The sequence below is a fragment of the Triticum urartu genome, chromosome 6A (assembly GCF_056163025.1).
Source record: "Triticum urartu cultivar PI428250 chromosome 6A, HENAU_Tu73, whole genome shotgun sequence".
Classification (NCBI taxonomy): Eukaryota; Viridiplantae; Streptophyta; class Magnoliopsida; order Poales; family Poaceae; genus Triticum; species Triticum urartu.
Window position 1 is genome coordinate 297,243,741 of NC_141878.1, and position 15,215 is coordinate 297,258,955.

At 56.1% G+C, this 15,215-nt stretch overlaps 1 protein-coding gene across 1 annotated transcript; it reads right to left on the reverse strand.

Moving 5' to 3' along the window:
- Positions 1–3,437: 3,437 nt before the first annotated feature.
- Positions 3,438–4,090, reverse strand: LOC147965058 (uncharacterized). Its single transcript, XM_087530267.1, has 2 exons — positions 3,771–4,090; positions 3,438–3,630 (listed from the first exon to the last, which is right to left on the reverse strand). The coding sequence occupies exons 1-2, from the start codon at positions 4,088–4,090 to the stop codon at positions 3,438–3,440; spliced, it is 513 nt and encodes a 170-aa protein (XP_087386393.1).
- Positions 4,091–15,215: the final 11,125 nt, after the last annotated feature.

The following is a 15,215-nucleotide window of genomic DNA, read 5'->3' on the forward strand; positions in this document are numbered from 1 at the left end:
TGGTGGCTAGCCCTATTTATAGAGGCCCTGGTCCTCTTCCCAAATGTTAGGCGGGAAGGGGACCCACAACGGCCAATTTTGAAGGGAGACAACTAGTACAAGTTATCCTGACAAAAGGTGGTCTTCGCCTACCAAAGGTACTGGTGGTGATGCAGCTGTGGGCTCTGCGGTGACCTTCGCCCTGTCGTCCTACTAGTCTTGGTCTTGTTGCACCGATATGGAAACCTTTGCCTGATTCCTCGGGACTCCTCGCCCGCACCTGCCACTTTAGGACCAAAGAGGAAACTGGCACTCTGCCCCCACTGGCGCTCGCCTGGCTTCAGTCATCATGGCTCACATCATGTGAATCTCGCGAGGTGCCCCCCACCTTGATATCTCTGCTCCTCGGGAGCCATCCTAGCAAGGCTGCCCCTGAGGAGGTCCTATGTCGTCCGCCTCATGAGGGTCTTGAGTGGTTGCTGATGAAGATGGGCCACACTAGGCCGCCGATAGAGCGATGCCGTGGGCCGCAGAAAGGCAAGTCTGGGTACCCCCATTCCCAGGACGCTGACAGTAGCCCCCGGGCCCAAGGCGTGCTCGGACTTGGCTTGGAGGCGAAGCCAAAGGGCAATTGCGGAGCGCCGTGGGCCCCAACCACCTGCGGCCTTGATTGATGCATGGCGATTGAGAGGACGTGGACGTCTCTGCTTCCCCATGCTGCGTCGGCAACCATTCGGCTTGACAAGCCCCTGCTGCATGCAGAAAAACCATCATTACCTGTGATCATGGAGGTCGGCGGTTGGCCTCCTCCTGGCTATAAATGAGGAGAGGGGCGGAGCCCTCGTTGCTCATCTCTTCTTCCATTCCGCCTGGTTCTTTTTCCTCTTTGCTCCACCGCCTTGCAGGGACACTCATGGCGCCGACAAAGAGGTTCTCGGCCGTAGAGAAGGGGAAGGCTCGCCACCGCCTAAGAGGGGGTGTGGTCGCCCACACAAGCACACCGCAACGCTCGCTGTGGTCCCTCATGGGCGCAGACGAACTTCCTCGGGGTCCGGCGCCGTCCCTGGTGGCGTCTCTTCATGTGGCGGGAGCCGCCCGAGACGCGGTAGTCCTGCCCACGAAGGGAGGCGCACTATGGTCGCCCGGCCTCCTCGGACGTGCTTCCACTTGTCAGAGGTGCTGCCGGAGTTCGTCGTGTGGTCGGAGAACTCGGTCGGCACCTGGCTTCAGCTTCCATGCTCTTTGCCGGCGAGCTGCCGACCACGGGTCCTGGCGGCCTCTGGCTGCAGGCTGACGTCTGCTGTAGCAAGGCTTCGTGGGTCGCAGTGGAGGTCTCTGTTGCGGGCAATGTAGCCCTGGCCCGTGCCTGGCAGACGTTTGTCCGCGTGCGCGGCCTGAGCAGGCGGTGCACCCTCCACTTCAAGTACGACGGTGCCGCGACCCTCTTCGTGAGGGTGTTCGAGGAAGATGGTCGCCGCGCTGGGTGTTGCCCTAAAGACAACGATGGTGACGAAGTGCTCGGCCTTAATGACGGCCGTGACGAGGACGAGGGTGAACTCGGCCTCGGCGACGGCCGCGGCTCGTTCGGCAATGACAGCTCCTCCTCCGGTGAAGGCTCCAGCAGTGGTGGCTATGACCAGCCGCCATGTCGTCGGGCTCGCTTCAAGGACGGTGACGGGTCGTCCCGTCGCCACACCCCAGTGAAGCGCGAGGAGGGCTCCGGCTGAGTCCGGGGGCGCTGGGGGCTGATCCTCATGAGCAGCCGTGTCGTAGGGGCCGCTTTTGCCTGTCCTTTCCTTTACTCCTGTATTACAAGAAACAAGCATGGGGCCCTACGAGGGCATGTAATGAACGATAGTGCCTATGCTGCTTTGTGCTATGTTTATTGTTTCCGGGCTGTGTTGTGGAATCTGTGCTTTATGTAGGCGTAGAGGAATAACTTAGCTTGATACATCCGAGGTAGCTTCCACCTTGTGAGGGCGCGCACCTCCTGGCATCTGGCGGGGCTTCCCTGCTGCCGACAAAAATTCGTTAGGAAATCCTTATCCCTCCTTGCGCAAGGCCTCAGGCATGGGCTGATCATGGCCTAGCGCACCACATCGTGGTACCCGTGGGGCATGAACTTAAAAGGGGGGGTGCACCGATCACAAGCTCAATCGAGGGCGCCTCGCGGAGACCAGGGGAACGCACATGCACTCATACCTATCCAGCCCCCTCGCGAGGCGTGCGAGGGAGAGCGCCGGGCAACTACCGCCCTCCCTGGCGCAAAACAAAGAACCGAGGGAAGAATCAGAGAGAAGAGGGGATTCAACCAAGCCATCGAGAAATGCCAGAACTTCAAATTCCATTAAAAAGGGGTGCAAGCCAACTATAGAAAGAAAATGAACAGTCGCGTCCGGCACCTAGTCTAGTCTTCTCACCAGGGCGGAGCTATGTGCTGCCACTAGGACGTGGGAGGGAGCCCCCGAGGCCCGAGGGCGGCACTCCGGAGACTCCGGGGTGTGTACAGCCCCACTCATTATTACATGAGAGTGTCATGAGCGGAGACCTTCACAGGCACTGGGCCTTGCTTCATGGGTACAACTTCCGGAGGTGCTGGATGTTCCAGGCGTTCTGCATGAGGATCCCGTCCCGCGTCTCCAGGCGCGCGGAGCCAGGCCTGGAGACGCAGGCAATCCTAAACTGGCCTTCCCACATGCATGAGAGCTTATGCAACCCTTCCATGGAGAGCACCCACCTCAATACGAGAACACCCACCTCGAGCGTCCTGGAGCGGATGCTGCGGCAGTGGTACCATCGCATCGCCTGCTGGTATCTTGCCGCCCAAAGCGAGGCTTGACGGCGGCGCTCCTGCCCAACACAAGGTCCATCCCCTGGACGGTGTCCTGACGTGCCTCCTCAAATGCCAAGACCCGCGTGGAGCGATGCTTGACCTCGTGAGGGAGAACTGCTTCGGCTCCATAGACGAGGAAGAAAGGGGTTTCACCTGTTGGCTTGGTCGCGGTATTGCAGATGGACCACATCACAGACTGGAGCTCGTTGTGCCAGCCCCTACCGCAGGCCTCGATCCTCTTCTTGAAGGTCCTGGTCTTGAGGCCTCTCAGGACCTCCACGTTGGCGCGCTCGGCTTGGCAATTGCTCCTGGGGTGTGCCACTGAGGCGTAGCATATCTGCGTTCCAAGGTTAGCACAATATGTCTTAAAGAGATTGCTAGTGAATTGCGAGTCGTTGTCGTTGGTGATGCGGCTAGGGACCCCAAACCAGCTCACGAGGCCTTTGATGAACTTAACTGTCGATCCGGCTGGGATGGTGCAGACGGCTTCCACCTCTGCCCACTTGGTGAACTTGTCGATGGCGACATAGAGGTAGCGGTAGCCCCCGGGCGCTCGAGGGAACGGGCCTAGGATATCCAGCCCCCAGACCATGAACGGCCACAAGAGTGGGATAGTCTGGAGGCCCTAGGCCGGCTGGTGGATTTGCTTGGCATGGAACTGGCAGGCCTGGCAGGACCTGACCAGCTCGGTTGCGTCGTTGAGTGCTGTGGGCCAGTAGAACCCACTGCGGAATGCCTTGCCAACCAGGGTGCGCGACGATGAGTGATGCCCGCAGTCCCCGCCGTTTATGTCAGCTAGCAGTTCGCTCCCCTGCTTCCTAGAGATGCATCGCAAGGAAACATCATTTGGTCATTTTCTGTACAGCTCATCGTCCTGGATGCAATATGCCTTAGCCTGCCGGGCCGCGCGCTCCGGGTCCCCTTCTTTCTCCAGCAGAGTTCCTTACACTAGGTATGCCTTGAACTCCTAGGTCCAACACCCCTCCTGAGGCTCGAGCGCCAGGAGCAGGTGTGCTCCTGAGGTCGGGCCGCAGGCGGGGGCTCCTGAGGCTGGTGGCTGGGGGAGTTCCTCTTGAGGCGGTGCAGGCTCGCGGCCAAGGGGGCCGCCGAGGGCTTGAAAAGTCGCTCTTTGAAGACACCAGGCTCTTGGCGCTGGCACCTTGACGCTCTCTTGGCGATCTCATCGGCTTCCTTCTTTGTGCCGCGTGGCACATGTTGCAGCTCCAGGCCTGAGACTTGCTTCTCCATCTTGCGCACCTCCGCGAGGTACACCTCCATGTGCTCGTTCCTCGCTCGCACACCTTGTTGGAGAAGTTGACGAGGAGCTGGGAGTCGCCCTTGATGGTGAGACGCTTCACCCCCAAAGCTGCTGCAACCTTGAGGCCGTTGATCAGCCCCTCGTATTCCGTGATGTTGTTGGAGACCTTCTCGCCCCGCTGGAAGCAGAGCTGCACGACGTAGTATAGATTGTCTTGGGTGGGAGAGATGAGCACGGCGCCAGCCCCCGCACCTTGGCGTGCGAAAGCGCCATCGAAGTACATGACCCAGCCATCTGGCGCTTCACTTCATGGCGAGAGGGATTGGCTCTCGCCTGCTTCGGGCTCTGGAGCGTCGGTCTATTCTGCCACGAAGTCAGCGGGGGCGGTTCCCTTGATGACCCTAGTTGTGCTGAACTCCAGCTGAAACGCTTGCAGCTTGCTGTTCCACTCAGCGACTCTTCCCGCAGCGTTGGGGCTCCGGAGCACCCTCTCTAGTGGGTAGGCTGAGACGACCTTAATTGGGTGGCCTTGGAAGTAATGACGCATCTTGCGTGAGGCCACCAGGAGTGCGAGCAAAAGCTTCTGTGGCATGGGGTATCATGCTCTTGCGTCCCGTAACACCGTGCGGACGAAGTATACCGGGTCCTCAACGAGGGCGGGAGCGTCGATGGATCCTATGGCCTCTAGAGGTTGTGGCGCCTCTTGAGGTGGGGGGACCTCGGGAGCTTGGTCACCCATCGGGGCCTCCACAGGCCTAGAAATGCCGTCTTGTTGGGCCTGATCATCTGCGGGCGTCGTCATGGCTTTAGCGGCACCGTCTCGATGCTGCACTGTCCCAGCTGAAGGTGCGGCATTACGCGGCATGCTCTTGGTTTGGCGCTCCTCTCGGACAGCCACCAACACCACGCTGGCTGAGTGGGGCGTGGTGGCCAGGTAGAGCACCAGGGGCTCGAGGGGACGAGGTGCTACCATCACTGGAGGGCTGGTCAAGTATCTCTTGAGGTCTTGAAACGCCAGGTCGGCCTTTGGGGTCCACTCGAATGGGCCCTTCTTCTTCATCAGCTTGAAGAACGGCAGGGCACGCTCCCCCAGCTTGGAGATGAAGTGCCCCAGCGAGGTCACGCATCCCATGAGCTTCTGCATTTCCTTGAGAGTTTGCGGCGGGCTCATGTCTTCTATCGCCTTGACCTTCTCCGGGTTGGCCTCGATCCCCCTGTGCGACACGAGGAAGCCCAGTAGCTTGCCGGAGGGGACACCAAACACGCACTTCTCCGGGTTGAGCCGCAGGTCCAATGAGGGGGCTGGTGGATTCGCTACCAACTCCGGAGACAGGCTTGGTGGGGCAGAGGTGGCCATACGACACGTGAAGCAAGCTGAAAGCTTCCTCGGAGAGCATGTTGAGGCTAGCTCCGCCGTCGATGAGGGTCTTGGTCATGGCGACGTTGCAGATGGTGGGTGTGCAGAGCATTGGGAGCGCGCCCGAGCTAGAAGTGGTAGCGGGGTGTTCCCCTGAGTCGAAGGTGAGGTCGGCCCTGGGTGCCGCCCATCCTGGAGGGGCTCCCTGCTGCATAGAGGTGGCGCCGATCTGGTGGAAGAACTTCTTGACATGGTGGTCCAAGGCGGTGCCTGCAAGCCGCCGAGGAGGGCGGCGACGGCGACAGGCGCCGGCACCGTGAAGCGCGCGACGAAAAGGCCTAATAGCTCCTCCCAAGAAGCCATAGAGAATCCTGGCAGGTTGAGCAGCCAGGCATGCGGCGCGCCAGCGAGGACCGTGGGGAACCAGTCGGCCATGACCTCGTCGTCGCCTCCAGACTCCAGAATGACCTCCTTGTATGCCAGCAGGAAGGTCGACGGATCCGTCGCGCCGTCATAGCGGGGTGGCATCTCCGGCCTGAACTTGTGCAGCCACTATACCCGTCGCAAGGCGGGGGTGAGGGCCCTGAGCCCCATGGCGCTATCGCGGGCGTCCGTCGGTCCAGTCGGAGGAGCGACGCCGGCCATGGGGGGTCGAATGGGGAGGTGAAGCTGGTGGAGGAGCGAAGCTTCGGCGCACACCTACCTGGCGCGCCAAATGTCGGATTCGAGGTTCCGGAAAACCCTTGAGGTTCGAACTCTGGGGTGCGCATGAAGATCCCTCTCTTCCTAGCTCGCTCTCGCAACGATCTCAAGACCTAGCTCGCCGAACCCAAGGAACAAGAGACACGAGGTTTATACTGGTTCGGGCCACCATTGTGGTGTAATACCCTACTCCAGTGTGGTGTGGTGGATTTCCTCGAGGGCTAAGGATGAATCAGTATAGTTGATGAACTGCCTCCTGAGGAGAGGTGTTCTCAAGCTCGATGAGCTAGTGTGTCTGAGGATGGTCCGAATGATCCGTCCCTTGCTATGGTGGTGGCTAGACCTATTTATAGAGGCCCTGGTCCTATTCCCAAATGTTAGGTGGGAAGGGATCCCACAACAACCAGTTTGAAGGGAGACAACTAGTACAAGTTATCCTAACAAAAGGTGGTCTTCGCCTGCCAAAGGTACTAGTGGTGATGCAGCTGTGGGCTCTGCGGTGACCTTCGTCCCGCCGTCCTGCTGGTCTTGGTCTTGTTGCACCGATATGGAAACCTTTGCCTGATTCCTTGGGACTCCTCACCCGCGCCTGCCTCTTTAGAACCAAAGAGGAAACTAGCACTCTGCGCCCGCTGGCGCCCGCTTGGCTTCGGTCGTTATGGCTCACGTCATGCGAACCTCGCGAGGTGCCCCCTGTTGGTGTCAAAACTGGCGGATCTCGAGTAGGGGGTCCCGAACTGTGCGTCTAAGGTCGATGGTAATAGGAGATAGGGGACACGATGTTTACCCAGGTTTGGGCCCTCTCTATGGAGGTAATACCCTACGTCCTGCTTGATTGATATTGACGAGCATGAGTATTACAAGAGTTGATCTACCATGAGATCATAATGGCTAAACCCTAGAGGTCTAGTTGGTATGGCTATGGTAATGAATATCTATCCTTTCTGGACTAAGTCCTCCGGTTTATATAAGCACCGGGGGATCTAGGGTTACACCAGATTGGTTAGAAAGAAAGGAATCTACATATTTGGTCGCCAAGCTTGCCTCCCACACCAAGGAGAGTCCCATCCGGACATGGCTAGCTGGCCGGACGCCCGAGGACTCCTTAGTCTAGGACTCCCTTAGTAGCCCCTGAACCTGGCTTCAATGACAAGGTATCCGGCTCGTAGGCCTGTCTTTGGCATTGCAAGGCGGGTTCCTCCTTCCGAACTCCAAAATAGTCTTCGGACGTATCGACGTGTCCGGACCTGTAACACACACCACACACACAACTACACAGAGAATATAATTTTACACGAGTCCAATCTGCTGACAACTTTCTGTAACATGACATCACATCTGTCCGGTCATAATTTCGAACCGTTTTTCATCTACCGCTCCACGTCTCGAGACGCGGTTGCCATTGGCACGTCTTGTCAAAGCAGAGATCGTGTCCCCTTATTACGGGATTCTCATCAATACGGGCATGGGTAACCCAATCGTGCCATTTACACAACCCTTGGGAATAGGCGAGTTTTACGGCGAGTAGGGAGGCGTTTGACATTCGCGGCCTTTATAAGGGGATAAGGATTCGTCCTCACTGACCACCGCCTTCTCCTTCTTCTTCCCATCCATTCTTGAGCTCCAGTGCCCAAGCTCTAGCTTCCCACGCCGGAGAAAGCACTCCAACCATGTCCGGATCCGGAGTTGGTGGCAAGTGGATGGCCTCCTCTGTTAAGAGGAAAGACATCAAGGAGCTCCGAGAGGCTGGATACCTGGCCAAGGAGATCGTTCACCATCTCCCGGCCTAGGACAGATCTTCCCTACCCTAGAGCCCCATGAGAGGGTTGTGTTTATCACACATTTCGTCTGCGGGTTGGGATTCCCTCTCCACCCGTTTGTCCGCGGACTAATGTTTTACTACGGGATGGACTTCCATGATCTAGCCCCCAACTTTATCCTCAACATCTCGGCATTTATAGTCATTTGCAAGGCCTTTATCTGTATCCCACCTCACTTCGGCCTATGGCTGAAGCCTTTCAATGTAAAGCCGAAGGTGGTGAGAGGCCAACAAGCAGAGTGCAGAGGCGCCATGGTGGGCAAGATGCCCAACGTCACATGGCCCGAAGGCTCCTTTGTGGAGACGGTGAAGGGGTGGAAATCGGGGTGGTTCTACATCACCGAGCCGCGCGACATCAACTGGGCGGCGGCCCTCGAATTTCGATCCGGAGCTCCGTGTGGCTCACCTCTTGGCAAGAGAAGGGCCTAACTTGGGGTTGTTCGAACAAGCTTACTGGGCTCCAGACATGCGTCCAGAACATGATAACCAAGAGGATCAGACTTGTCAACATGATCCAGGTTATGCTCATTCACCGGATCCTTCCGTGCCAACGCCGAACTTACTATTTGTGGGAGTTCTACCCGGCCAAGCACCAGGCACTGCTAGAGCTCTTCGGTACAATGCACGAAGACATCTGGAAAGTGCTCTTTAAGGCCGGCGAGACACCACCCCTTACGACCGAGGATCACGGGCTCAGCTTAAAATGCCAGGCTAATTCAGTAAGTTCTTTCGTGTTTTCAAGGTATAGCCTTTACTGGCATATTTTGAGAAGGAGTCCAAGCCTTCCTATCAATTCTTAGGCCTGGATCGAAATAGCGGGGCAGATTAACTGTCCGGCTCCGCTGCCCGAAGACCAAGAAACCCCGATTCTGACGAAGATGCTATTTCCGGCACCTTATGATGTGCCCGAGAAGAAGGCCAAGAAAACGGCCAGGGGGGTCCGGAGTGGCCTTCGCCCAAAAGGCGCTTCAGACGTGACGTCCGAAGACGGGACTCACTCTTTGGTCGCCGAAGACGAGGAGGAGGAAGAGAGCGACTCCCCCCTGGGTGGGGGAGGAAGAAAAGGGGGGCCTCCACAAATTTGGAGGCAAAGGCGCCCAAGAGGGAGAAGGGCTCCCTTGCAGATAACTTCGCGTCGGATGTCGATAGCAATCTAGAGCGAATGCCCCGGACGAAGCCTCGGGCTGCCTCGTAAGTACAAAAAACCTTATGGACATCCAAATGCCTGGCCTTTCCATTTTGTAATATTAATATGTTTAAATTATGCCATAACAATCCAGCCCACGACAGCTCCCTGCGATCCTCGATAGAGGGTTCGCTAGATTCAAAGGAGATGGCCAGCGTGTCACCGCCGCTCGTTCACTCCCCCAAGGCCAAGGACGACACGGAGGTGTTGTCCCGAAGGACTTTCCTGGGTAGAGGAGAGGCTCAGGAGGCGCCAGAAGGCGATATCTCTGTCGCCGGACACCAGCGGGAGCCGATCCCCATGGAGACCGGTGGTGAGGAGGGCCGTGTTCAGTCTGGCCCTCAGCCGGACTCGATTCTGGAGACCAATGCGGCTCCCGAATCCGGCCCGCAACCTCCTTCGAAAGAAGGGGGTATGCGTATTCCGCCGGTGACCCCTGTCCAACTCGGGGCACCGGATAATCTGCTAGAACCGCTGCGAGGCGCTTCCATTGTGGATGAGCATCATGTCCTTATGGGCACGGTAATCGAGAAGATTCAGTCCGCCGAAAGCGGACTGACCGAAGCCTGTGCTAGCCTTCTAACAGGCTTTGAGGTAAGTAATGTATTTGTAGATAGAATATCATAGTGTAGACAATAGCCCCTGATGCTCTGTTCGGTGTCCGGAAAGGAAAAGCCGAACAAAGGATCAAAATAATTTTCGCAGGAGTCTAACATAAGATGTCTATGTGAATAAGCAGGCGTTGCTGCTAGCTACTGCCGCTCATACTGCGGGGGTCTCTGGACTGAAGCCGAACCTTGAGTGGGCCGAGAAAGAGCTCGGCCTCGTGAAGAAGCAGCTGGAGGACAACCAAGGTATGCAGTAACCTATGTGTATATTTAGGAAGGATGAATGGTTCATGCTGACTAAAGTGCCATGAACTTTATTAGGGGCCATAACCGAGGTGGCGGCCCTCAAGAAGGCATTAGCCGAGGCCGAGGACAAAGCGGCCAAGGAATGCATCGCGCACGAGAAGCACGAGGCCCGGATCAGCGAGGTCCAGCAAGAGCTCCAGGACGCCGTCAAGAAGTACGAGTCCCTGGAGCGTGATTCTAAGACGCAAGAGTCCGAACTTGTGAAGGCCCGCCAGAGCGCACAAGATGCCCGAGCCGAAGCCCAGAGCACCCTTCAGGAAATCCAGGCGGCCAAGAAGATCACCGCGGGTAAGGCTTTTGTTATTCAAAGCAAGTCTATGAAGGAAACGTTCCTTTTACTCACCCGAATTTGGAGCTCTCCAGGGGCGTTTACGGATTTGCCGCGCAGCGTATCAGATGCTGCTGAGTTCTATCGAGCTGAAGAAGGGAGTTCTACGGAGAAGCTATTCTAGTCTCAATACCTTGGACCAGAACATCCGGTGCCCTTCAGCGACCAGCTGAAACAGCTGGTCGAGTTGCACAAGGTGGCCGAGCTAGCCATGAAGGACCTAATAGTCCGACTATGGCCTGCCGAGCCCATGCCCAGCAGCTACTTCGGACTTGTGAAGCGGCTTGTGGGTGCCTGCCCATGGCTTGAAGTCCTAAAGCAGTCGGTCTGCATTAAAGGTGCACGGATGGCCTTTGCCCGCGCCAAGATGCACTGGGTGAAGATGGATGCCAAGAAGCTGATGACCGAGGGGCCGCCTGAGGGCAAGGAGCACCGCCGACCCGAGCTATATTTTGATAGTGTCTTGGAGGGATCCCGCCTTGTGGCGGAGCAATGTGTGAAGGATGTTATATTCCCATGAAAACATTCATATTGTCCTGTCTTGTAATATGAAAAAAATGATGTTATGTAATATAATACTTGTGATTTTAAAATTTTACCTCATGTGCGGTCGTTTATGAAATCTGAGGGTTGGCCAGTCGTCGGCTTCTGCCCCCACATAGATGGTACGGGGGTGTTCGGGATAAATCTAAACACTCTTTACTCCATTTTTTGGTCCTTAAAGGAGGTGTTTAGCGCAACGAACAAGGCAATCAGACTATAGTGCCTTTATCGCCCTCACTTAGCCATAGGAGTTTGATAATGAGAATTTTGGCGAAGCCCCTGGTATTCAGAAGGCCGAACTTGGGGCGCTACACGCACCTGATCGGATAAGAAACCGATTCCTCGCATAAAGCGGAAAAAATCTCTAAGAATTTGAAACCTCTCGAACAGCTGACCAGCTCTCGCTCCATCATGACAGTCAGTTTTCGGCTTTCTCTACTGAGGTGCTCGTCCGGAAGAACTGGAACACAATCGCAGTAGTTCTCCCTTTACTACCCTAGCCGATATACCGGAGCATAAGGTAGTAAGCACAGGAGCCGGGCAACCCAACTATTGGCCAACGACATGATTCGAAGCCGATGCATATAATGCTACAAGTTCGGGGTGCCGAACTGTACTGTAAAAAGTGTTCAGATTTTGTTGCCGTATTCTGGGGTGCGATGAAGCCCCTGGCGAACTAATACGTACCAGAGTGTACGTGTGCAATGAGTAATATATACAAATGTAAGGAAAAAAGGGAAAATTAAGTAATAAGCCAACGCTACCATTTATTTACCATTTGTAATGTGATTAGTACGTCGAGGCGTGATTGTACAAGTAATGCGATAAGCAAGTAAGGCTATTTAACATGCCATGACCAAGAGCGAGCTGCGTGCGGGTATGTAAAACAGGTATAGCAATCGTTAGTAGAGATCACCTGGGGATTCCCTTGTACGCCAAAGCTCCTTGCCTCCTTGGTGTGTCCGACAAACGGGTTGTCAGGAGAAACCTAAAAAAGAGAAAAACCCGAAATGAAAAGGAAAAAGTAAAAGTGTGTGAATCCTAGGGTCGGTCGAGCCGCACTATGCCTCCATCGATACCCATGGGATTTTGAGTGCGTAGTTATGTACGCGCGGTACGAATGCCCGCTGTTTGACCGGGACTAGGACGGAGGCCAAATTGCTAGTTAAGCTCTTGATGAGCTGGGCTGTCTTGCTGCAGAGTAGTCAGGACTCTTTTAATGGTGTCCGGGGGCTTGACCGCTGAACTAAGGTTCTGCTGGAAAAGGCCGCGCTGTATTTCTGCTGCTAAGGCCGTTGTGTGCTCCTTAGTACGGAGGGAGCGTTTCGTATTTCCATTGATTGTTATGACGCCGCGTGGACTGGGCATCTTGAGCTTGAGATAAGCATAGCAAGGTACCGCATTGAATCGAGCGAATGCGGTTCGTCCGAGAAGTGCGTGATAGCCGCTGCGAAAGGGGACGATGTCGAAGATTAACTCCTCGCTTCGGAAGTTGTCCGGAGATGCAAAGACAACCTCTAATATGATTGAGCCCATACAATGGGCCTCTACGCCTGGTATGACTCCTTTAAAGATAGTCCTTGTGGGCTTGACCCGTGATGGGTTAGTGCCCATTTTGGGCACTGTATCCTGATAGAGCAGATTGAGGCTGCTGCCACCGTCCACGAGGACTCGCGTCAGGTGGAATCCATCAATGATTGGGTCTAGGACTAGTGCGGCTGATCCGCCATGCCTGATACTGGTCGGATGATCCCGACGATCAAAAGTGATCAGGCACGATGACCATGGATAGAATTTTGGGGCGACTGGCTCTATCGCATAGACATCCGTGAGTGCGCGCTTGCGCTCCCTCTTGGGGATGTGTGTAGCATATATCATGTTCACCGTTTTGAACTGAGGGGGAAACTTCTTCTGTCCCCCTGTGTTTGGCTGCAGGGGCTCCTCGTCATCGTCCTTGCTCTGTGATCCCTTTTCCTTGTTTTTGGAATTTAACTTGCCGTCTTGCTTAAAAACCCAACAATCTTTGGTGGTAAGGTTGGCTGGTTTGTCTGGGGTGCCATGGATTTGGCACAGACAGTCGAGTATGCGGTCTATGCTGGATGGTCCCTGATTGTTTCTTTTATACGGCTTTTTCTGCTGACCGGACTTGGAGCCACTGAATCCGGCATTGACAGCAGTGTCATCAGTGTTGTCGTCATTGCTTGGGCGTTTGTGTTTACTGTGTCGGAGCTTGCCGTTGCGGTTCTTAACCTCAGAGGGGCCTACCTCGTTGGCTGTGTTTTTGCTATGAGCCAACCAACTATCCTCACTCGCCCAAAAGCGGGTCATGAGTGCTGCGAGGGCTACCATGGATTTTGGCTTTTCTTGGCCAAGGTGGTGGGCGAGCCATTCGTCGCGGATGCTATGTTTAAAGGCCACTAGGGCTTCGGCATCCGGACAGTCGACGATCTTGTTCTTTTTGGTTAGGAATCTAGTCCAAAATTTCCTGGCTGACTCTCCAGGTTGTTGGACTATGTGGCTTAAATCATCGGCGGCTGGTGGCCGGACATATGTACCTTGGAAGTTGTCGAGGAAGGCTTCTTCCAAGTCCTCCCAGCTGCCGATAGAATTTTCAGGCAGGCTATTTAACTAGTGCCGAGCTGGCCCTTTGAGCTTCAGTGGGAGGTATTTGATAGCGTGGAGGTCATCTCCGTGGGCCATGTGGATATGGAGAATAAAATCCTCGATCCATACCGCGGGATCAGTTGTCCCATCGTATGATTTGATATTCATGGGTTTGAACCCTTCGGGGAATTCATGGTCGATTACTTCATCGGTGAAGCGGAGAGGGTGTGCGGCGCCTCTATATCGGGTCGCGTCGCGACGTAGCTCTGATGGAGTGTAACGCCCCGAGACTGTTGCGCCAGGTGTCGTCCAGTTATTCGCCGGCGTTGCCATGTCATGTGCTTGCGTGTTGCATCTTGCCATGCCATCATGTGCATTGCATCATCATGTTTTCAAAACTTGCATCCGCCCCGGTCTCCTCATTCCTTCCGTTGTCCGTTCTGAGCCCAGACACACTTGCACACGCCCGCGACATGTCCGAAATATTATTTCATAAGTGGCTGGAAAATGTTCTCGGAATGGGATGAAAGTTGGCGTGTGGTCTTACTATAGTGTAGATAGACCGCCTGTCAAGTTTCATCGCATTCGGAGTTCGTTTGATAGCCCAACCGTTAAACTATAGCGGCATTATAGCCGGTCTAACGTAGGACGTTTTCGGTCTCTGAAAACTGTTGCCGGGTTTTCCCTCTCTTTCCTCTCTAGCCCATCTACACAGCCCACCTTGGCCCAGACTACTCCTCCTCGTGCCTGGAGCCGTCCGATCATGATCCGAGGGTCCGAAAACGGATGAAAGCCCCTAACCCTAGACCCCTGCCTATTTAAGAAGCCCCCCTTGCCATTTTCGGGTGCCCCTAGACTTCCCCTACCCTCAGCCGCCGCATCCCCCTCGAAAACTGCACCACCAGACAGATCCATCCACCTCCTCCTTGTTTTTCGGCGAACTCCACCTCCACCTCGCCACTTGGCAGCGTCCCATTGGCTGCGCCACCACCCCTCACCGCCCGTGGCCAATCGAGCGAGGCCACGTCGCCTCTCGAGAGCCCCACTTCGCCCCGGCCCTCAGGGCCCATCTGAAGCCTGCCCGGGCCCGAAACCGCGCCGCCGCGCGCAGCGCAGAAGCGCTTGCCCTGCACCTCCAGTCTTCCGCGTGGGAACCGCTAGCTTCGTCGCCCGCCTGTTCCCGCCGTTTTCCGTCCACCCCATCGCTCGCTGGAGTCGCTGCCGGCGATCCACTCCGGTCAGTTCAGCACTGCTGCCTTGCCTCCCCGTCGCCCTCTCCTTCTCCTTTTCAACCTCACATCTCTCTCTCCCTTCCCCTGCAGAGCCGTCCTGGACGAGTCCCACCTCGCCGGATCCCGCATCCCGAGCGCCGCCGATCACTTCTGTCACCGGATCTGGAACCTCCGTCCTCGGATCCGCCCATCCCCGTTGTCTGGCAGGTTCCCGTTGACCCAGTCGCCGCCGTCATGCCGAGTTCGCTGCCAGCCGCCATTGTTGCTCTGCTTCCGTCGAACAGAGGTCGACGCACCCAGTCGTTCGCGTTGATCGTTCCTGGGCCGCCACCTCCTCATCGGGCTTGCTAGCCCAAGGACGCGCCAGAGCCTGTCAACCTTGCCTCCCACCGACCGGGCATTGGCCCGTGGGTGAGCTCCCCGCAGCCCCTCCTCTCTGTTGGCCCAGTTCAGTGGATTC

Bases quoted from the DNA above. Each gene is read 5' to 3' on its own strand.
- LOC147965058 (XM_087530267.1), bottom strand. From the start codon at position 4,090: ATGGAGGTGTACCTCGCGGAGGTGCGCAAGATGGAGAAGCAAGTCTCA. The intron at 3,631-3,770 runs GCATACCTAGTG...ATGCATCTCTAG, and splicing joins GTTGGACCTAGGAGTTCAAG to GAAGCAGGGGAGCGAACTGC.